The sequence below is a fragment of the Panthera tigris genome, chromosome B1 (genome assembly GCF_018350195.1).
Source record: "Panthera tigris isolate Pti1 chromosome B1, P.tigris_Pti1_mat1.1, whole genome shotgun sequence".
NCBI lineage: Eukaryota > Metazoa > Chordata > Mammalia > Carnivora > Felidae > Panthera > Panthera tigris.
In genome coordinates, this window is record NC_056663.1 from 136,165,993 (window position 1) to 136,190,294 (window position 24,302).

At 41.6% G+C, this 24,302-nt stretch overlaps 1 protein-coding gene across 2 annotated transcripts in view; it reads right to left on the minus strand.

Moving 5' to 3' along the window:
* The window catches only part of GPAT3 (glycerol-3-phosphate acyltransferase 3), a 61,911-nt gene extending 38,493 nt beyond the window's left edge, over positions 1 to 23,418 (minus strand). The window contains exons 1-3 of one of the 2 annotated variants that reach the window (XM_042984252.1): positions 23,342 to 23,418; positions 22,913 to 23,190; positions 15,016 to 15,082 (exon numbers count right to left, since the gene is read on the minus strand). In XM_042984252.1, coding sequence (XP_042840186.1) covers positions 15,016 to 15,082; positions 22,913 to 23,053 — 208 coding nt within the window. In that variant the 5' untranslated portion in view covers positions 23,054 to 23,190; positions 23,342 to 23,418. The remainder of the gene's footprint in view (positions 1 to 15,015; positions 15,083 to 22,912; positions 23,191 to 23,341) is intronic. The other variant, XM_042984251.1, reaches the window with a different exon arrangement.
* Between the last annotated feature and the right edge of the window lie 884 nt (positions 23,419 to 24,302).

The window sequence follows — 24,302 nt, forward strand, 5'->3', positions numbered from 1 at the left end:
AAGAATAAATATTGCTAAAATGTCAATACTACCCAAAGCAATCTACACATTCAATGCAATCCCAATCAAAATTGCGCCAGCATTCTTCTCAAAGCTAGAACAAGCAATCCTAAAATTTGTATGGAACCACATAGACCTCGAATAGCCAAAGTAATATTGAAGAAGAAGACCAAAGAGGGAGGCATCACAATCCCAGACTTTAGCCTCTACTACAAAGCTGTAATCATCAAAACAGTGTGGTATTGGCACAAAAACAGACAAATAGACCAATGGAATAGAATAGAGAACCCAGAATTGGACCCACAAAAGTATGGCCAACTAATCTTTGACAAAGCAGGAAAGAATATCCAATGGAAAAAACATAGTCTCTTTAACAAATGGTGCAGGAAAAACTGGACAGCAACATGCGGAAGAATGAAACTAGACCACTTTCTTACACCACTCACAAAAATAAACTCAAAATGGATGAAGAACCTGAATGTGAGACAGGAAACCATCAAAACCCTAGAGGAGAAAGCAGGAACAAACCTCTCTGACCTCAGCTGCAGCAATTTGTTACTTGACACATCTCCAAAGGCGAGGGAATTACAAGCAAAAATGAACTACTGGGACCTTATGAAGATAAAAAGCTTCTGCACAGCAAAGGAAACAACCAACAAAACTAAAAGGCAACCAACAGAATGGGAAAAGGTATTTGCAAATATATATCAGACAAAGGGCTAGTATCCAAAATCTACAAAGAACTCACCAAACTCCACACCCAAAAACCAAATAATCCAGTGAAGAAATGGGCAGAAAACATGAAGAAACACTTCTCTAAAGAAGACATCCAGATGGCCAACAGGCACATGAAAAGATGCTCAACGTCACTCCCCATCAGGGTAATACAAATCAAAACCACACTGAGATACCACCTCATGCCAGTCACAGTGGCTAAAATGAACAAATCAGGAGACTATAGATGCTGGAGAGGATGTGGAGAAATGGGAACCCTCTTGCACTTTTGGCAGGAATGCACACTGGTGCAGCCGCTCTGGAAGACAGCGTGGAGGTTCCTCAAAAAATTAAAAATATGACCCAGCAATAGCACTGCTAGGAATTTATCCAAGAGATACAGAAGTGCTGATGGATAGGGGCACTTGCACCCCAATGTTTATAATGCACTTTCAACAATAGCCAAAATACAGAAAGAGCCTAAATGTCCATCAACTGACAAATGGATAAAGAAGATGCGGTTTACATATACAATGGAATACTACTTGGCAATGAGAAAGAATGAAATATGGCCATTTGTAGCAATGTGGATGGAACTGAAGAGTATTATGCTAAGTGAAATAACTCAGGCAGAGAAAGATAGATACCATAGGTTTTCACTCATATGTGGAACCTGAGAAACTTAACAGAAGTCCATGGGGGAGGTGAAGGGGGGAAAAAAAGTTACAGAGAGGGAAGGAGGCAAACCATAAGAGACTCTTAAATACTGAGAATAAACTGAGGGTTGATGGGTGTGGGGGAGTGGGAAAAGTGGGTGATAGGCATTGAGGAGGGCACCTGGTGGGATGAGCACTGGGTGTTGTATGGAAACCAATTTGACAATAAATTATATTTAATATAAAAAAGAAAAAAAGACGAAGTTACATCAAACTCATGAAATGTCTTTCCTAAGTTTCTAAAACAAGCTTATTCTAAAGGACACAATGGGTGGCTTCTCCTATGGGGGTAAGGACAGAATGGCAAAGCAATGGCTTTCCTTAGGGAAAAAAGGACATTAGTTCTTTTTGTTGATTACAAAATACCTGTCTTTCTCTCTCCTTGAATGTATACCCTGAGACACACGCTTCTCTACTGACTGGTGACAGGCTTGTTGTGCAGAATGTCAGATGAACATCAAAGGCTGAACACCATCACATGTTGGGATTTCACAATGCCTGCTGGCTTCACACACTTGAAATCTGTTCTGGAGAGGTCATGTGGATTGGCCACTGGGTGCAAATAAACTGACTGTTGGGAACATTTGAGCCATTGAAAATGAAGATGCTCATTTATTTGTGTAGATTTGTACCAATGTCATTACAGAGGCAAGGAAAGGAAGTGATCTATATGCCTGATACTCTAACATAACAACCTAAAAAACTCATCACACTTGGGAAAAAGGGGACATACACTTAATCCTTGCAAAGGCTTTAAGTACTGCACATAGTCTACCAAGTAGGTGAATGTTATTAATTACTCATAGCCAAAACTTATACTCTCTGTCCAGTCTTAATCTCCTTTTTACCTCCTTCCTTTCTTCCTTCCTTCCTTTCTTTCTTTCTTTCTTTCTTTCTTTCTTTCTTTCTTTCTTTCTTTCTTTCGTTCTTTTAAAGATAGTCTCTAGAATTCATTATCAATTTCCTCTTTGTGTAAGCCAACAGAATTCCACTGGTTGCAAAGTGATACCAGAAATCATAATGCTGTTTTCTCTTTTAACTTGAAGAAGAATGTCACTTCATATGTATATGCACTGTCTCCAAAGTATTTTAGCTTTTTGTAAAGGCCAAAGTCAATGTTCCTCCAAGTTGCTGTCCTCTGCAGACAGTGCATTTTCCCTTTTAAAGGTAAAAGGGCCAAATTATCCCACCCACAAAGTTTGTCTATGGCATTTCCTACATCCTCGGGCTTTCAGGTCCACTCCATTTCCCAGGTGAAATGAGTCAGTGCAGGCTACCCAACACACAACACCAGAAAAGCACACAGGCAAGGCCCATCAATTCCAGAAATGCTGAGGCAAGACAGGGTGAAGGCTCTAAGACCCTAACAGAAAAGTGGACCACATCCCAGCTTTTTTTTGTTCACCAGGTGTCCCCAGAAGTTACAGGAGACATAAGGGCTCTACAGGTTCTACTCCCTGAGGAATCTTCAAAAAAACAAAATAGGACTCCAGGGAATTAAAGTTCTTCTCTAGTCAGCTCAAGTTTTGAAGGAAACAGAACTCTGAGAAAGAGAAGTGGAAAAACGAGGCACCTGACCTAGAAAAGTTAGGAGAGGAGGTACAGAAAGAGAGCTTTGAAAACATTGGGGTTGGCATACAAGGGGAAGGTCCCTGTCTAAGAACTTTGCCCATCCCCAAGGCATCCAGACATCACCAACTTCTTCCTACCCCAACCCAAGAAAAGGACTCTATCTAATCACAATTCTAACAGGCTTTCTCCTTTCCCTGAGCCCCGAGAGCCAATCCTGAACAACAATGGAACCACCACCATCTGCTTCCCATCCCCCCAGCCTTCTGTGTACCAAGCATGCTTTGGCACTCTAGCCTGTCACCTTCTTATTCATTCAAAAACTTATGCTTTCCCAAAAGCTTCAGCAAGAAAACAGAAAATTGGGAAATGCTATTATAAAACCTCCTAGAAGGAGGAGAAAAGGTGAAGAGGGCTTGATTGTCATGACTTATTGGCAGAATAAAGAGCTGATGAAGAGCTTTCTTGATTCCTCTGCCTATGGAGCCAATGACCCACAAACAGATACAGAGACACACACTGAAAAACTTAAGTTCTCAACTACATATTCTATTTGTTTTTTTTTTTTATTTCTTTTAATGTTTTTATTTATTTTTGAAGGAGAGACAGACAGAGCATGAGCAGGGGAGGAGCAGAGAGAGAGGGAGACATAGTATCCAAAGCAGGCTCCAGGCTCTGAGCTGTCAGCACAGGGCCCGATGTGGGGCTCGAACTCACGAACTGTGAGATCATGACCTGAACCGAAGTCAGACGCTTAACCAACTGAGCCACCCAGGTGCCCCAACTATGTATTCTATTTGTAAAACTTCTCTGTATTATAATCTACCTACTAGCTTGGTTTAGTTTTATGATGATTTTTTGCTAAGAATCTCTGTCTTACATGTAACAATTCTTTTACTTTACAACATTCTTTTTGTTCCAACATTTCTTTAAATTTATTTATTTTAGGTAAGATCCATGACCAATGTGGGGCTTGAACTCACAACCCTGAGATCAAGAGTTGCATGCTCTATGGACTGAGCCAGCCAGGTGCCCTTCTTTTGTTCCATCTTTTATGGATGTGGAGGGAAAGAGGGATGGCTTCTACCTTCTAATAATTAATCAACTGTCATTGGAATCATCTCTTCTTTTTTTCCAAATTCAATAATCAACCTTCACAGGTCTGGTTTGCCACTATATTAATCCTTTTTGCAGGTTTCAGAATTTCTTCTTTACCACCCTCAATATAAACAGTAAACCCAGGCTTTTCTATGCCTTTATATCACTTCAAAAGCACTTAGCATTTGAGCCCTTCACAACCTCATGTCACCTTCTTGCCAACCTTATTTCTATGTCTGTTCCCTTCTATGAACTTAGCTCACTACCATTGCTGTCCAAGCTATTCCCTCATTCCCCCAGTTTAGAAAGCCCTGTCACCTCAGTTAATCCCAATCCACCTCTACATAACTGGTTCAACACTAACATGTTCACCAAAACACCCTCTCTGACATCCCCCATCCTAAACGATCTCTTTTCATACTACGTTTATGCATTTCTTTACTCAAGGTAATTATATTTATTTTTGTGAAATTCAACACCATCAGCACTGCCTGGTTCCCATTTGCCACATGGACATGTGGATATTGGTGATATCTCCTTAAGTAGGCTAAGGGTTGCCTGAGGGCATCGTTCAGCATATAACCCGGGTACCCAGAAAACACTGGGTAAAGTGTTCATGCAGAGACCAGGGTGAGTGATTCAAAGCAGCTTGTCACTGTGTGTTGAACATGCTGGTTCTGCCATGAACTGCAGCATTATTTTGGGTTCTATACTTTCCCTGGCTTTCCATGCCTGATGGTCTAAAACTCTGCCTCTGGCCCTTCTGAAGTGGCAAGCCTTTTCCTATCAAGGCTGGCTTTTCTATTGCATTTCCGAGCATCCACCTTGGATAAAGGATCTTGAATGTCAATCTTCTCTTTGATGGCTCACAAATCCAAACAATCAAGATCACTATTGGTGCGAATGCAAACTGGTGCAGCCACTCTGGAAAACAGGGTGGAGTTTCCTCAAAAAATTAAAAATAGAGCTACCCTACAACCCAGCAATTGCACTACTAGGTATTTATCCGAAGGATACAAAAATGCTGATTCTAAGGGGCACTGCACCCCCAATGTTTATAGCAGCACTATCAACAATAGCCAAAGTATGGAAAGAGCCCAAATGTCTATCAAAGGATGCATGGATAAAGAAGATGTGGTGTATATATAATGGAATATCACTTGAGTATCAAAAAGAATGAAATCTTGCCGTTTGCAACAATGTGGACAGAACCAAAGTGTATTATGCTAAGCAAAATAAGTCAGAGTAAGACAAATATAGGATTTCACCCATATATGGAATTTAAGGAACACAACAGATGAACATAGGGGAAGGGAAGGAAAAATAAGATAAAAACAGAGAAGGAGGCAAACCATAAGAGACCCTGAAATACAGAGAACAAACAGGGTTGCTGGAGGGTTTGTGGATGGGGGGATGGGCTAAATGGGTGATGGGCACTAAGGAGGGCACTTGTTGGGATGAGCACTGTGTGTTCTATGGAAGTGATGAATCACTGGGTTTTACTCCTAAAACCAATACTACACTGTATTTTAACTAACTTGAATTAAAATAAATAAAATTTTTAAAAAGATTACTTTAAATTCTATTCGGTTTCCTAGGTAATTTAAAACCCAACTAAGAGCATTCGGTCAATGATACTGCACTTTCTATACAACCCCTTGAACAATACAACCAAATCTATGCCAAAGCCCAAGTACTCAAGAGGTTCTCCTCCTTTTAGTTAGTGATCCTTTGCTACACAGTGTGAGAAATTCCATTTATTCTCCAGATGGAGTGGTAACAAGGTTTCAACTTGTTTCAACTGTTTCATCAGCCATCACAGACCAACTCCAAATCAGTGAGAAGTGAGGGCGTGTCTGCAGGTTTGTGCTAAGGAGGCTACCCGGTGGTTCAGTGGCAAAGACTTCATCAACCAGAGAGGTCTTCCAGGGCCGTGGGAGGGGTAACAGATAGAGTGGATTTATCAACCCTGTTATTTGGAATAGGATACAATCAAAAGCTTTACTGAAGTAAAGGTACCTTCTATTTTCCTGTTTTCTATATGGCTTATATATCTGTAATAGAAAAAGTTGGCCCTTATTAAATTTAGAGTACTTTCCTGTTAGTGTCTCTCAGTTATCAAGACTAGAAGTACGAAGCTACAAGTAATCAAGACTAGAAGCACTAAGCTACAAGTACTGGAGACAAATTTTTGTTCTCCTGAGAAAAGCAGATGAGAAAATCAACTCCCTTTTTCACCATTATATACCCCAGTAGTTCCCTAGAAACTTACAAAATAACCAATGCTAATGATAAAAGAGGAAGATTTTAACCCCCAGATATAAATGTTAGTCATGAAATTAACCACGTGTTTACAACTGTTTTGAAGCATAAATGGAGGGAAGTATGGACACTGTTGTAATCAATTCTCAGTCAACACTGCAGAGAAACTAACAGGCATTTAGAATTAACAGGCAGAGTTTCAGTTTAACTAACATTTTAACATCCCATTCAGTATACTGTTAACCCATCTCTTCTTGGCTGATGGACCCCATTAACTTTGTTGATTTGGACATAACTCGTTTGATTAAACAAGAAATCCCACAACAGAGAAGCATCTATAAAACTTCATTGTCAAATAAGCCATCAAATCAATTATAATGTCAACATTATGGCTTGGCATTTATGTATAGTATCTTTTATTATAATTCTAAATGTTCTTAATAGATTTCATTTCTTTAAAAATTCTGGTGATGATTTGAAATTGAAATGTTATGTGTTTCCTAAGATGCGACGAAGCCAACTTTCAGCAGGAGTTTCCATTTGTGGAAGAGTTACCTCAACCTTCCAAGGGAGAATGAAAAGGCATGGATTGACCAGAGGAGCAGGTAAGGAAGGTATAGTTTAGGCAGGGAGTTGTGGCAAGCGATTCTGAATAGGAAAGACAAATTGGGCTTTCTTTTCAGTCTGCCCTGACTACTTAAATGATCTGAAGGAGTCACTTGACCTCCTTCACCCATTGTTTTCTCATCAGTTAAGAGAGAATTACCAAGACCTCCCTCATGTAAATAATTTTGCACAATGGAGCCATTGTTTAATAAATGGTGGTGATTCTTATTATTATTGACAGGATTTTGTCTATAAAGTAGAAACAAAATGGAGAAGCTTTGTAGTTTTGACTAGGGTTTTCTCTGGGGGGGGGTGTTAGGTGGGGAGATTAGTTTGGGGAACACTTCTAGAGTGACAAGCTGGATTTTAGATTTGATAGGTACCTGATGAGATGTCTGCTCCTCCCAATGTCACAGAGAACTTCTCTAAACAGAGAATGTCTTCTCAAGTTGACTATCCAGTCACCTGATCCAGCTATCTTCTCACTCTCAAAGAATCCCTGAGTCTCATTCTCATCTGACTTTTTCAAACCTCCACAATTCTGAGATGCAGGTACTCTCCCAATCCGCTGAGGAGTTTAGGACTAAGAGAGCCAAAGCACCAACAAGATGGCCAACAGCTAAACAGTGCTGGGGATAGAAAGATTTAAAACCTGCTTTTAAATTTGTGTTTAAAAGCAAAACTCATTTCATAGAAAATAGGGATTGGGCACAGGGCACGTCACCTACTTTGTTCCTGCTACGTGACAAGAAAACAATCTGCAAAATAAGAGAGTATGTTTTATGAGCTTCCTAACTGCTTTTTTAAGTTAGGAGCCTTCCTTTCTGTGATTTAGGGCTTATATCACTCTCCTCCCACCCATCACTTTACAATGCAATGAAAGCCATTAGTCTGATCTGACTTTTTACTTTCTTTCCTGCCAGAACCACTCCTTCCTGCTTACTCACGGTTGGCCAGAATTAAATGTTAAGTCATCTCCTTTCCGGAGGTTAGAGTACATAGTTGTACACAAGTCTCCAATCCATTCTAAAATAAAGCTCCCTCCAAAACAGCATATTTTCATCAGATTATGAGGCAAAGTTTGCAGAAAGAGTCCCTTGTCTCACTTCTACCTTTCCTTAAGGAGCAAGCTTCCTCTCCCACTATCCAGTGTTCTCTGCTCACCCTGTTGTTCACGTGCCTTACCTCACTTTCTGTCCTTCCCCACACCAGCCACACCACCAAAAACTGGAAATCAAGTTCTGCTCACTCAAGGGCCTATTTGTTAGAAAACTAAGATAAATTATGCTAATGATATTGGGTACCAATAGAAAAACACATTATTCTCTAAGAGCAGTGCTTTGCAAAGGAGAGGACAGAGGTTAGGAGACAGGAGAGGACTTTGCCCCCTGGGGACATTTGTCAGTGTCTGGAGACACACTGGTTGTCACATTAGGGGGTACACTACTATCATCTAGTGGGTAGAGACCAGGGATACTGCTAAGCATCTTACAATGCATTTACTCCCATGACAAAGGATTATTCAACCCAAAATGTCAGTAGTGCTGAGGCTGAGAATCCCAGCTCCAAAAGGTAATATATTTCGATTCCCATTGGTTTAAATGTCAACAACTCCAAGCATTGGACAGACTGAATGAAGATGTACTTTGGAGCAGGTAGGTAACCATCAATCACACCCCTGAGACAAATTTTTATTTTCTATTATAAAACTACTTCCACCCATCAGACTAAAGACTCTAGTTGAGCAATTCTTAATATTCTTAATATCTTATTGGTTGGGTTTTTTAAATTTTTATGCTTAAAATATAAGTTTAACAAAAAATTTTTGAGTTCAACAAAGAAAAAAGAGACTTATTGTCATATTTGCTTCAGGTATTCTTTTTTTTGTTTAAGGAAGGTAAATTTTTCTTAATGTTTATTTATTTTTAAAAGAGAGCACGCAGGGAGGAGACAGAAAGAGGGGGACAGAGAATCCAAAGCGAGCTCTGCACTGACAGTGGTGAGCCTGATGTGGGGCTTGAACTCATGAACCCCATGATCATGACCTGAGCTGAAGTCGGACGCTCAACCGAGTGAGCCACCCAGGCGTCCCTTCAGATATTCTTTAAAGAAAACAATTAGAGATACAGTTAAAGCCCATCTGCCCACCTTTTCTCCTCCCTCCTAGAAGATAAACACTAACCTAGAGTACATTTCATTTCCACATATATCTTACACTTATCTACATATATCTACATAATTATATGGTATCTGCGTATAGTAATAATTTTAAATAAATGTTACACCATACATTTTATTTTCGCTTAACATTAAGATGTACATACTTTGTTCTCTTCATGTAAATCCAGTTAGTTCATTTGAACTAGCTCACATATTAATTCTCCTCCTGAGGAGTGACAGGATTGTTGCCCTAGTTTCACTATTGGTATCCATTTGATGCATGTCTCCTAATACATACATGCTGAGAGTTTGGGTGGGTTTGATATCTTAGGAAAAGTGGAATTAAGGGGCTACCGTGTAATGGGTCTTCAGCTGTGCCAAATTGCTCTCCTAAGTGGTTGATTAAATTTCATTATATTGCTTAGAAATACAGAGGACTAATCTGACGGTTTACAAACAAACAAATAAACAAGCAAAAGAATTAAACCTTGTCTGCCACAGAGCTATATTAAGCTGTGAGGATAAAAATGCAAGGTATGCAAGCGAAATTTTTCAGAATCACCTGCTATTAAGAACTGCTGTTTTGTTCCAAGAACAAAAATTATACTCCATCTGTCCAATAAGCCATATCAATAAATAAATAAACAAGTTCGTGGGCCATGACTGAATCTCAATTCAAATAAATCAATTATAAAAACATTTTGCAACTGTTAGGGGAATTTATATATGGACTGTATATTAGATGATATTAAAAAATTAGGTTTGAATTAAAGGGATAATAGCACTGATTATTCTTTAATCCTTTTTTAAAAACACATGAAAAGGGGTGCCTGGGTGGCTCAGTCGGTTAAGCACGGGACTTCTTATGTGTGTGTTTTGTGGGTACAAGTCCCGCATCAGGCTCTGTGCTGAGAGCTCAGATTCTGCGTCTCCCTCTTTCTCTGCCCTCCCTTGCTCATGCTCTGTCTTTCTTTCTCAAAAATAAACATTTAAAAAAATTTTTAATTTAAAAATGCATGAAAGGATATGAAATTTTATACTGCATTGAATATTTTAGCAGAAAGTAAGAAGGCATAGATGAATTAGGTGTGGCAAAATCTTGACAAATATTGCCTATATTGGGTTCAATATACTATTTCTCTACCTTTGTGTATGTTTGAAAATTATCATCATCTTCATCACCACCATCAGGCACAAGATTTATGAATAGAGGCAGACTAATAAAAGCATTTGGCCGTGATAAGGAAAAATCTCATGCTATAATCCTTCCATATCCCATAAATGGATTATTTTTCTCTCTACAAGTAGCTAGACAAGTTCCAATATTTTATCAGCAAGATAACCCCTTTAAATGCATTATACTCTATATCCTTGAGGACTTGTACTCAGGGAGTTTATGCCAAGACAATAGTAGTTGACAATTAGTTGATGTAAACAGACTATCAAAAACAGCCTGCCCGAAGCAAAAATGAGTATAGAAAACGATACTCAAATTTCTGTCACAGAATATTATCCCACATTTTCTATAAATTCAAGGTATTGAATTTATAATATCTTTATTGTAAATTACAATAAAGATAACTATAGTAAATAAAAATCTTTATTGAATTTACAATATCTTTATCTTGTGAATTTATTAAATTCACAATATTGATGTGACCTATATTGTACCAGCATCACCATGGTTGATCAAGTCTCACAGAAAGAATTCCAAGAGTAAAATCAGTGGAAATGTTAAGCAGCCTGAATTCTCTCTGAATAGGTATAACATGAGAAGTTTCTCCACAGCATTTTGTCCTTTGTGTGTGTTTGGGTGGAGGAAGAGATGGGCTCTGGGGGTAAGACGCACAGGGCAGGAGAGAAATTCAGCACGGGGCTTCACTAACAACAGGCCATGTGACCACAGATCCGTGTGTGTGCTGCCTCCTGAAGTGGGGCAAAGGGGAGGACTGAGGAGATGGCATGCCTCTGGCATGCAGATAACGCTAAGTCAGGCCAGCGCCACATTCTAGAAAACAGTGCCAAAATGACTGAACCATAGCCTCTATTTATTGGTTTTGTTTGAGACACTCCAGGCCAGGGGCAAATTCGGGCCTTTCATCCTGCCTGTTGACCTATGGTGGGTAATTGTTCAAAATGTCCTAGTAATATAATGCAATGTACAGTGGAATTCATCTTGAGTCATGAAAATGGCATAATGAATCACAATGATTACAAGTGCAATCCTAATTACTATTTGAAATCTATTGCACAAGAAGTCTTCCAAATCAGTTAGGCACCCAAGGGTGAGGTTGGGGGCTTTTTTTTTTTTTTTTTAATAAATATAGCATAAAACTACAGTTTCATTGTTTTATTTGGGGTGGTTTTTTTTGTTTGTTTGTTTGTTTTGAGAGAGAGGGGAGATGTGCAAGTGAGAGGGGGACAGAGAGAAAGAGAATCGCACCTGGGGCAGAGAGAGAGAGAGAGAGAGAGAGAGAGAGAGAGAGAGAGAAAAGCAGGGCTCATGATCAACCCAAGCCAGGCTCAAGCTCACCCACCGTGGGACTCAAACTCACAAACCGTGAGATCATGACCTGAGCTGAAGTCAGATGCTTAATGACTGAGCCACCCAGGCACCCAAGGTTGGTGGCTCTTATTAATAGTCGATGGTCCTTTGCACTATTTACAACAAAGTAAAATAAAAGTTGATACTATCTCCATCAGACCACGTACCTGGGTCCGAGAAGATGCATTTGTCCTAAGGCTAGAGAGATAAAGCACAGCTGATGCAGAGAAGCAAAGGACCCAATAGCCTTCTTGTCTCTTGTTTTAGCCTCCCCAGCATATGAGCCCTCAGGAAACAAAAACTAGGGTAGAGGGGACTTCTACATTCTCCACTGAGTCAGGATGCTCAGAATAACACAGTTACTTGAAGGGGGGGGAAATATTTACCTTCATGGTTGTATTAACAATGAGGAAAAGTCCTTAAAACTGGAAGAAGGTGCAATAACAGAGCTTCTTAAAGAGCTCTTGCTCATGATCATATCTGAAGCTCCATCAATAAATGAGACAGATGTTTAACAGAAGATACAGCAGAATATGGCTAAAGACAGAAGAGGATAATTTAACCACAAAGGTAATATTTCTCTAGGTTCAGCTTTTAGCTGTCTTACTAATAAAGGCACAGGAGAAATACACTGAAAAAGGGGTCTCACTGGAAAGAGAGACTTAAAAAGTATTTCCAAAAATGTGCTTCGGGGCACCTGGACAGCTCAGTCGGTTAAGCCTCGACTTTGGCTCAGGTCAGGAGCTCATGGTTCATGAGTTCGAGCGCTGCATCGGGCTCTGTGCAGACAGTGCAGAGCCTGCTTCAGATCCCCGGTTTCCCTCTCTCTCTGCCCCCTTCTCCCCGGCCCTCTCTCAAAAATAAACATTTTTTTTTTAAATGTGCTTCATTAAGTAAAAGAGCAGCAGAGTGAATTTTGGGTGCAGAAAATAAACATAACTATTTTTCCTGTTTAGCAATTCTCTCCCTCTCAGTTTCGTAAACCTGTCATCAGCACTATATCATTCAGACATCACATCCGCACTCTTGGGGCTCTTGGTCTGCCTGTGACCCTTGCCTCAACTTTGACCGACTCAACGCTGACTCGGGCTACTGTTGGCTGCAGTACAGAGACATGATGCTCCGAAGGCAGAAGATTGCACCAGCCAGGCACACAAGTGCTCAGTGTGTGTGTTTCATCACCCTTGGCCAGTCTATCTAGGATTAAGATATTACCTCTTGCTGACTCCAAACAGCAGGATGTATCAATAGGGCACACACCCTCTAACAGGGCTACCCAAGCAGGATGTAAATCAGAATGGGAATGGAGGTGCATACCATGCACACTTGTGGGATTAACAGAGACGAAAGCAGGATATATCAGAGCCTAAATTAGATCCCACGTTGTCCTTTGCTTATACACCTACTTTAGCATTTATCACAGTGACCGGTCGGATACCTGTCTCCCCACAGGAACCTTATCTGCATCATCTTTGGATTCCCCACCAACCTTACAGATATCAAACACTCATAACTGCAACAGTCACTCCCAATTTCATGGCTAAAAGGAAAGACGGCTACTCTGAATGAAAGAAGAAAATTTGGTAGTCTTCAGCCATACTCTAAGCCATTATGATTTCTGTTTTCTCCTCTTGTTCGCTTCTATTCTTTCCTGGTGGTACCATGGAAAAGACAGATGTGTGACAAAAAAAAAAAAAAAAAAATTCAACAAGTGACAATATTCACTTCTATTTAGGCTAAAAAGTGCTAAGGAAACCCTCACCTAGAGATTTTAATCCTCTTAACCTACCAAATTGAAACACCTTGTGCCCTTTTAAATTCATGGCCCAACACATGCACCACCAATACCCCAATCTCTAGGGCTCTACAGAATTTCACTCAAGATCAGTGACAGCCCAGGGGCGCCTGGCTGGCTCAGTCGATTAACATCTGATTCTTGACCTCGGCTCGGGTCATGATCTCACAGTTCTTAAGTTCAAGCCCCACATTGGGCTCCACGCTGGCAGCCTGGAGCCTGCTTGGCATTCTATCTCTCCCTCTCTCTCTGCCCCTCCCCTGCTCTCTCTCTCTCTCTCAAAACAAATAAACTAACAACAACAACAAAAAATCAGTGACAGCCCAAAGTCTCACCAAGTACAACAGAAAAACCAGCAATAAAGTTTGTTGTCTCCTTAAATCATAAGGAGTACGTAATCATAACGTACATTTTTAAATGTACCCAGAAACATAAAATATTAGTAGATCTGCTATGTCCAAGAGAAGGTACCTGGCAATAAAAAGGGGATTGTGTAGCACCAAAAATATCTAATTTTGGTAAAATGTTACTGATGATAATACTTGGTGTCCAAGTATACACCTTGAAGGTCTACTAGCTGCTTCAATCATTTGAACATAACAATCCATTTACACAAAATGAGCCAATGTTTTCACTCAAATACTTTATTTCCAAAATGCACTGTGGTATACCATTTCTACAATTTCTCCTAGACGAGCCTCTGGAAGATAAGTTCCTTCTAGTGAAGTGCTTAACACTTTGGTCATCTTTTATCCTAAATTAGATAGGCACAAAATTGTTTGCACATTATTTTTGAAAAATACACGAAGGCTTAGTCTTTTAATTAAATCAAGTACCTAATTTCGTAGTCATCCTTTCCATAGAATTCTACTCTCCTATGATCCCCCATGTCTTAACCAATTCTTAAAATTCTTACCCTAAAAGTGAAAAAGTTTGTTGGAACAAAAGCAAAGCAGTAATGGATACACGAGTGAGCTCAGCTGACTTGTCAGCTCACTTCTAACAAAAATTAAACAAGTTTCTTTACTGTAGGACATTTCTGAGGCTTTGTTACTGTATAATATTACTTTCCAAAAGTAAGGTATAGCATGTGGTGATTCCCAAACTTATTTCATGGGAGCGTTATTATTTATTTCATGTATTATCAATCAGTCTTTAGCAGGAAAGGGTATTTTGAGGAACATTTTTGAGAACCGCAAGTTAGACTACAGTGCTAATAAAACCTCAAAAATAGGTTTAACTCCAAAGGAGTCCAATTAGCATTATTTTTTCAAAACATTGACTGCATCTTGAAAACTATAGGCAGACATCTTCAAATGTGTGCCTTTAGAAGTAAGAACACATAGATGAACTAGCACATTATTACCACCTTTCCAGTGAAAACTCATTCAAAACTCAGGCAACTGCTATTTTGCATAAAGAACAAAATTATGACTGATCCTAGGCCTATAGAATGCACTGCTCTCTGCATATTTCAAGTTCAAATTTGGTAGATGTAAATTTTTACAGTGTGGATATGTTAGCCATCATAACTGAAAAAGGAGACTTACCAACAGAAGCTGAGTTTTTAAGGACCGACTCCTTTGAGACTCCCTTTTCAATGCGTATTGTGGCCCACTGTTCAAAAATAAGTAGTGTTGTTAATTTAAACTGTTCCATAGACACAATGTAAAATACTCAAACCATGCTTATACAGAAGTGAAATTAAACATTATGCCCAGGACTATCTGAATTAAAGAGATACCTCAGTAAATCTCAGAAGTAGCAATATTCAAAGTCTCAAGTATACTCTTTTATATTAGTTACTGATCATGCCCTATTTACCCTATATAAACCCTATTTAAACCCCTCACACACACCTGGTACCCCAATAAACTACTCCTTGAAAGAGTCATGAAGCATGTCAGGCAAGAGCTCAGGTTATGGCATCAACACTGAGTTCAGGGGCGCCTGGCTGGCTCAGTCGGTTAAGCGTCCAACTTTGGCTCAAGTCATGATCTCACGGGTTCGAACCCCGTATCGGGCTCTGTGCTGACAGCTCAGAGCCTGGAGCTGCTTCGGATTCTGTGTCTCCCTCTCTCTCTGCCCTTCCCCTGCTCGTGCTCTCTCTCTCTCTCTCTCTCTCTCAAAAATAAATAAACATTAAAAAAAATTAAAAAGACTAAGTTTAAAGTTACTTAATCCCTCTAGGCCTCCATTTCCTCATCGGTAAAATGAGGATAATAGTTCCTATCCCATATGGATGCTATGAGGATTAATTGAAAGATGGGGCCCAAAAAATAACTATATTTTCATAACAAATTAGGCATTCAGGGGCAAGACACATTCAAACAGACCTAATTGCCTATGTCAGAAATAGGCTTAAGATTTGGAGAGCTTGGGGTGCCTGGATGGCTCAGTCAGTTGAGTGGCCGACTCCAGCTCAAGTCATGATCTCTCGGTCCGTGAGTTCGAGCCCCGCGTCGGGCTCTGTGCTGACTGCTCAGAGCCTGGAGCCTGTTTCAGATTCTGTGCCTCCCTCTCTCTCTGCCCCTCCCCTGTTCATGCTCTGTCTCTCTCTGTCTCAAAAATAAATAAACATTAAAAAAAAATTTTTTTTAAAAATAGACTTGGAGAGCTGGATAGGGTGCCTGGGTGGCTCTGGGTTTCAGCTCTAGTCACAATCTCACAGTATGTGGATTTGAGCCACACATTAGGCTCCACACTGACAGCAGGGAGCCTGCTTGGGATTCTCTCTCTCTTTCTCTTTCTGCCCCTCCCCTGCTTGCACACTCTCCCTAAGTAAATAAATATTAAAAAAAAAAAAAAAAAAAAAAAAAAGACGTGGGGAGCCAGAAAGGAATTAGTGAAATTGCTAACAAAGGAAACCACCTACCGACCTGTCACTTGCTTCTGTGGGGATGGACAGGGAAAATGTTATGAATATGAGGAACCACACATCTGTGAGAATTTAAGAACGGGGAAAATCAATTCCCATTTAAAAAAAATTTTTTTTAATGTTTGTTTATTTTTGAGACACACACACACACACACACACACACACACACAGTATGAGCGGGGGAGGGGCAGAGAGAGCCAAAGACACAGAATCTGAAGCAGGATCCAGGCTCTGAGCTGTCAGCACAGAGCCCATTGTGGGGCTTAAACCCACGAGCTATGGGATCATAACCTGAGCCGAAGCTGGACACAACCGACTGAGCCATCCCGGCATCCCAATTCTCATTTTGTTTTGAATGTACATGGAAGTATAAAGAAATACACCAAGATGTGACTTGTTATTTGCTTCTTTATGCGCTTTTTTACGCATTTCCAAAATTATCAACCATTAACAATAGTTCAAAAACCACAAATGAACTAACTTTGTTGACAGCATCCTGGAAAATCCCTATGACTATTTTTCTACTTTAGAAAGGGAACAAATAAAATATTATTTAAATGATTACAATGGTGATTACAATTCCAGAAGCTAACATTGTCAAAGGTGACGGGGGAGTGGGAGGAGGAAGGGTGAAATTAGAGGTGAAAGGCATTGTGATCGTTATAATTAGGACTTAAGTGCCCTTGAAGGAGCAAAAAGAATTTATCAAAAACCTAGTGGCAAAAAACAGGTATTTCTAGGCTCACAAGGAATTAAACAAATTTTTAAAAATTCAAATCAATAAGAAAATGACGGATAGAGACTAAATGACCTAAAACCTATACCTGAAGGTCATGAAGTAGGGCATGATCTGACTACGTCAGGACCCCTGCACAACATCCCAAAGAGCCAAGTAGGAACATGCTATTTGTGCTTAGAGAACAGCCTATAAATAGAGACTTAATCTTCTGGGCTTCAAGTGGCAAGTCACAAATGATAATCAGACTCAATCTTAATCTGATTGCAGCCTTTTCCCTTCCTTGCTGATTTGGTGTAGGAGTTCTCAAACTCTAGATATACCTCCCATGTCTTCTCAATAGAAGGAAAGGTTTATTTCCATAGTTTTTCCACTTTAAAGCTTTAGCCCCTGTTATCATTTATAAGTAGCAATATGATTTTATATTTTATATAAATGATAATTACCTTAGATTAAGACAATTATTCCATGCTTATTTTATGGAAAATATTGATATTTTGAGGCTGTTATGGGCTGATTTTGTGTCTCCCCCAAAATTCATATGTTGAAGCCCTAACTCCCCGGTATCTCAGAATATGGCTGTATTTTGAGATAGGACCTTTTAAAAAAGGTGACAAAGTTAAAAAATGAGGCCTTTAGGGTGGGCCGTACTCCAATATGATTGGTGTCCTCATAAGAAGAGGAAATTTGAACACACAGACACCAGGGATTTGCACACAGAGAGGAAAGGCCATATGAGGACATAGAACGCAGCCATCTGCAAGTCAAGGAGAGAGGGAGGCCTCAGAAGAAACCAAACCTGCCAACAACAGTTTCATTTTGAACTTCAAGCCTCCAGAACTGTGAGAAAATAAATTTCTGTTGTTTAAGCCCCCCAGTCTGTGGTACTTTGTTATGGCCGCCAGAGCGAACGAATACAGGGGCGTGCTTCATACAGCATGATGTACTACAAAGAGCTCCATGTTCTGTCACAAGTATCAGAATGCATAACCTCTCCTGAAATGGTCACGCCAAAGGTCTGTCCTACAAAATGCAGTCACAAATTTTCAGGTGGAAGAAGTCATTTAATGTCAAAGGAAATTTGCACTAGAAAACCATTTTCTTCTTTGGGCTTACTCTCCAACAAAAGTGAAAAGCGCTAACGCTTTGCAGCCAGACACATATGCATACGAATCGCAGTTGTGTGCTCCTGGCTGCACTCCGCTCGCTCCGCTCGCGCTCGGATGAAAGGTTGTCACCTCTTGGGACCCCAATTTCATCATCCCTACACCAGAGACAATACCAAGATAAAAGAGTAAGGAAGATAATCTTTCCAATGACCACCACCCAGTAGGCCTCAAAGTAGAAAACACTGGCTTCCTCCTCCCACTTCACGCCCCACAATTTATTTAGCTTCCAAAATGATCACTTTTTCGCAAACCACCCAGTGCATTTCCCACAAAACAGCTACTCCACTTCCACCATGCCAAATGACCAAGTAAGCCCGAAGACAGAGGTTGGAATATCTCTTCAGAGGTTCCCAACCTCTTATAGTGGTTATCTCAAAACACATCTGCCTCTTGCCCATAGGATGATGCTGATAGTAGTTTCTAATCCCCATGGCTACTCCCATCTCACTTCTCCCTACAAAGAAAGGTTGAAAGACACTGCCTTCAAATCAGGTTCTCACTCTACTCAGTTTTAAAACTCCTCCTGGGGAGCAAAAGGTAGCTGTCTCTAATTCACCAAAAAAAGAAAAACAGGTTAAGTCTGAGTTTTAAAGCTTAGATCAAAAGCTTGCAAAAATGATACTGTCATCTAGACAATTACAACTTTTAGTTTTCACACTAAAAAGACATTTAAAGATTAACTAAAAAGAGAAACTAAAGATTAACTAAAAAGAGAAAAGGAGAGGATGAAAATGTATACAATTACATAAAAATTCAAAATATTAGGTTTATGCAGGTAACAGCAGGCCACTGTCTGTAGCCTAATAAAACAGTTTTCTTGACAAATCTGTCATCTTGGCAGAGCAAGAACTCAGGCTCTAGATTCAAATTAAAATCCTAATTCTACTACGAACAGCTGTATGCCACTATCTGGACAAATTAACTCTCTGAATCTCCATTCCCCAATCTATCAGTGGGAGTAATATAGACTATGTCAGAGAGTTGTGCATTTAAGCACAATGCCTTGGTAGCTTTTCTTTATTATTACTTTCTGTCATAAACAGCCATGGCCTTCTAGCACATTTATTGTATTTCTAACACCAGGAATAACACCTGAATATCATATTAGCAGAGGTGTTATAAACCATCCTACATGACATTTATTGACATGTCTTTTGAAAAGATGAAAAGCTAATTGGTGGGTGGAGGAAAGTATAAAGGGGAAGAAAAATAATTAAGACAAAAGGTAGGGTGACTGGCTAGCTCAGTGTATAGAGCATGCAACTCTCAATCTTCAGGTCGAGTAGGCAGAAAGCCTACTTAAAAAAATATATTTTTAATAAAATAAAATAAAAGACAAGAATAGTCTGCTCTGAGTATGGATGCTAACTCATTAAAGATCTGAAGATGGGTTAAATCTCAAGCCACATAGGAGCAAAGACAAACAAAAAATAAAAACAAGACCAAAGAGTGTTTCCATTCAAACTCCACTGAGATTTGAGCACCTACTGTGTATCGTGCTTTCCCTGACCTCTCCTCATTTCATGCACACGGTACAGTAACTCTCGGAGGCATTCTCCTATACCCCCCGGTAGAAACTAAGGGTGAGATGTTAAGTGACCTGCCCAAGGTCACAAGGCCAGAAATTTGGAGGAATCTGTTTATCCTTCCATCTTATTTCTCAAAAGCTGAGGGAAAAATTAGCCCTGTAGACATTCATTATCTGTCCATTGACTGTATTACCTGGTTAGATTAGATAATTTACATACCATTGCCCTACCTTCTTCTCCACCAATGCTTATACTCTCTTCCCAGACTTTATTTCCCTCTAATCATGAGCCTTAGGCCAACAAATAGCAATCCTCACCCCCCCTTACCCCCATCGATTTCTGTGGTTGAAAACAGCACTTAATCCATACTCTGTGGTTGAAAACAGCATTAAATCCATGCTCTTATTTAATATACATGAAAACTTCACACACGCACCCTCCAGAATTTCTGATACACCACCCTACAATCCAGATGGACTACCCTCTACACATCCCCACCCAAAAGTTTTACTTTTCATAGTTTGAATTGCTAAAAACAATTTTCCCAATATAAAGTTGTAATAATGCCATCTATACTCCTTAGAAATGATTATATACCCCTTGAAAATCACTGGTTCAGAGAAAGATACAACCAAATCTGTTGAAAACAAAGTGCAATGAGTAACTGAAGGGTTGGGCTTTGCATAGAATCTACAAAAAGACAGCATTTGTCCAGACCTAAAGATGTCCTAATACTAAGCAAACAGCACAAGTTTTAAGGGAATTATCCCTACAGTCAGGAAAAGCAATTCGCTATACTACCCGCCACCTAACAGAAATGTCTTTGAAACATCTAAGGCTGTTCTGGCTGAAGGATGAGAAACCCTGGGTCACCATTTCCCTCCCCCGTGCCTAAAGCAGACATCATTATGGGATCACAGCTCCTTCCTGATGAGCCCAGAGGCTCCCAACCACAGGCACTCCGAGCAACTACTGTCAGAGCTGGCCCACAAAATGAATCTCCATTCTAATTACATATATGCCAAGCATCACTCTGACCCAAAAGCTTACTCTCAGCAAAAACGGAAGTTCCTTATGCTGCCATCTACCTGGTTTCCAAGCTAACTGGTCTATCTCCCACTAACCAAGCAGTGTATCTCTGAAAAGTCTCTTCAACTCTAGATGGACAAAAATTAAAACTTGAGGCCCCACCTAATTGATGGTCAGACTCTAAGCTGGATATATCCCTTCCAAGTATAGAAGTTATTTGCCAGGTTGACAGCAACTAGCTGGCCTCTCTCCTTGACAACTCTTCAGTCATACATTGAATTATTAAAGCAAGACCAACAGGAGTCAGCCGCTGAAAACCAGTGTGTGCAATTTACCTTCACTCCAATGTCACTTGGGGTATAAACTCCAAAAGACACTGCTGTATGGGAGAACAATTCAACCATTTCAGAGTTCTGAGAAAGAGTTCTGAACACCAGCCAAAGAGGATCATCTGCTATGGGGAAAGTATTTGAAGAAGATCTAGCAGTAAGAGGCAGCCTGAGAAGTTCACAGCACAGTGTGACCAAGTTCGGAGCGTGAAGTCAATACAAAAGGTTCAAAACTGCAATATCTCCCAAGCAAAAACAAAAGACCTTTGAACCCATGAGAGCTGAGGATGAAGAATCAAATATGACTTCAAAGACTAGATAGAAAAATAACCACGAGAAAGAAAGTGCAACAAAAATCTGGGGCAAAACAGGAGATTAGCAGGTAGAAGAGAGTCTCAGGAGTTTAGTAGGTGAGAGATTAGCAGGTAATCTCCAGGTGGGAGATTAGCAGTTTACAGATGTGTATCTGGGAGCCACCCTACTCACTGAGAGAGAAGAGCAAATAAAGCCAAGTTCTGGGGGTAGACGGAAAAGAAGGGCAGAAAAATGAGAACCCATATTAGAAGGTACCAGAGAAGTTAGAGAAACCAGGATGCTAGAGTCTAAATAATAATAATATTCTTTTAATAGCAGCAAACATTGATATAGTACCTAACACCCCACAGGCACCTTTCTAAAATGCTTGACGTTTAGGTCAGTTAAACAACCCTATGCAAATAGGTGTTAAATTGTTATTCCTATTTTACAGATGAGGAAAAGGAAGCACAAGAAGTAGGTGACTTCCCTGAGGTCACATATTGAGAAGCAGAACTGGGATTTTGGAACCAAATCTAAGCAAACCTGTATCTAGAGTCCATCCTCCTAAATCACTAGACCACAAGTCCTCTCCTCAGTTAAGACTCCTGTCTCCACTTAACTCAAGCAAACCGCTGAACTTAGCTCTAAGTCTCAGTTTCCTTGCCTGTAAAAGGGGGATAACATTGGCCCTCCCTACCTTCCAAGGCTTTGGGGAGCGTCTGATGAAAGAGCAAATGGGAAAGCCCTGTGTAATTTAATTAAGCTTTGTGTAACGGTGAGCTGCTGTTCCCTACCAGGCTCACGTCCATCTAACTTACCAGCTTTCTTAGCAGAATTTGGAAACAGGAGTGTAGAGAGAACAGAGATCAAAGAATATAAACTTACGATGACATTTCAAGTGCTTTTGGTTAGATAAAATTTCCATGACTCCATTAAAACATAATCAGATTTCTCACTACCGCCCCGCAATTGCTTTCTTATCTTGAACATAAACTAGAACAGGATGTCTTTCTGGACAGCATGCCTTAGTACACGAAAAGGACCTCTGAAACCTGGGGCTGTAAAAACTAAGGAGAGTGAAGGGACAAGGGCACTACATCATGGATGTAAAAGAATCGATGATATAAAAAACGGCTGCACTGTTATTCTAATCAGTAATAATAATAACAACAACAACAACAATAATAGCAGTGGGTGAGGATGGCTCTGCATTCAACTAGGGGAACAACACGGTGGTCCCATGGTCTCAGCCCGGATCCCTTCACTCTGAAGGAGTAGCCAGGATGCTGTCTGGGCGCTACTGAGGGGGATAAACTGAAACGCACAGCCCTCGGGACCGCTGACCTTCGGAACTGGTCCCCTCGCATCAACTCGGCTCTCAACAGCTCTACTAGCGGCCACCACTGCCCCAAGTTCTCTCTCCCTAAAGCCCTCAAACGGTGCTGGGGCGCCGCCTTCCCCCCCCCCCCCCAGCACTCACCTCTAAAGTTTTCACCAAGATCTTCATGTACATCTCAGAGATGCCCAAAGACACCCCGAAGGCCGAAGGCAGGAGGATGAGGCAGATCACCAGCGTCAGCCAGGTGGAAAGGATCTTCCCGGCCAGCTCTGCGCCCTCCATGGCTCGGCGCACCCTCTCCGAAGGAGTCCACGGGAGACAGCTGTCCCTGTCCCCAGGCAGTGGGGCAGCAGCTCCGGGAGCGGAGGCGCGGAGCCGGACTCCGGAGAGTCAGAGCCGCCGCCTCCTGGCACTCACCTCTGCGGGGAAAGAAAAAAAAAGGAAGGAAAAAACTTTCAGAACGACGGCAATTTCCTTCCTTCCCTTTCGGGCTCCTCCCGGCCCGGCCGGTTAACTCTTTCTCCGCTGGAGGCCCAGGCCAGCGCCGAAACCACAGCAGCGGGCACAGACCTGGTCGTGCCGGCCAGAGGACGGGAGCTGGGGGGTGAGCGAAGTGACACGGCGGCGCGGGCAGGACAGAGCAGTCGGGAACGCGCCCCACCCTTGTGCCTAATTTCCTCTGGGTGGCGATTACGACGACTCAACGGCTGACTCACAGAGGCCCTCCCGGAGGCCCTCCCCGAGCGCGGATCCCTGCGGGCGCACCGCACCACTGCACACAGGCCACTTCCACAGCCGTGCGGAAAGGGCCCCAGGCCGAGCACCGTGCCGGAGGCAGGCTGCGCTTCCGCGCCCGGCGCCCTATTTCTGCGCCCTGCCCGCGCCCCACCTCCCCCGCCACCCAACGGGGAGCTTCCAGGCGGGAATCTGCACCGCCAGCGCCGCAGCCTCCCGGGAGGCCTCCCTTCTTCCCCGCGCCCCGCCTCCCCCAGCACGCCTAGCCAAGGTCCTTTAGGGAGCAGAGTTTTCTGCAAAATGTTCGCATTTCTTCACCTCCAGAATGAACTACTGACGCACCCGGGACTCTTGAGAAGGTCACGTTTGTGTGGTTGTAAAACAACCTCTTTAGAAGAGCTTTCAAGAAGAGGGAAAGGCACAGAGCGCCGCTGAGCCGCGGTTTGCGCCGCTTTTGCAGGTCTCCCACGCCTCTCTGCCCTCTCCCCTGAGCGGCTGTGCGGCTCTCTCTTGCTCCCCGGGAGAGGGGAAAGCTCTCTCCACGAGTCTCCTACTCCACTCAGCCGCCATCTCCCTGGCACAGGAATCCTTGGGCTGGGGGGTCCCTCTCTTCCTGGGGGAAGATTCCAACCAGTTTGCCCAACCGTTCACCCAACACCCTGAGCGCACAGAAGCTGCAGAAAAATGCCAGGCCGGCTCAAATCTTCACCACGCTGACGCGCGCCTCCTGGGCGTTCAGTTCCCCTCACGCACAGCCGCCTTGCTAGCCCTTACTGGAACAATGAAAGGCAAAACC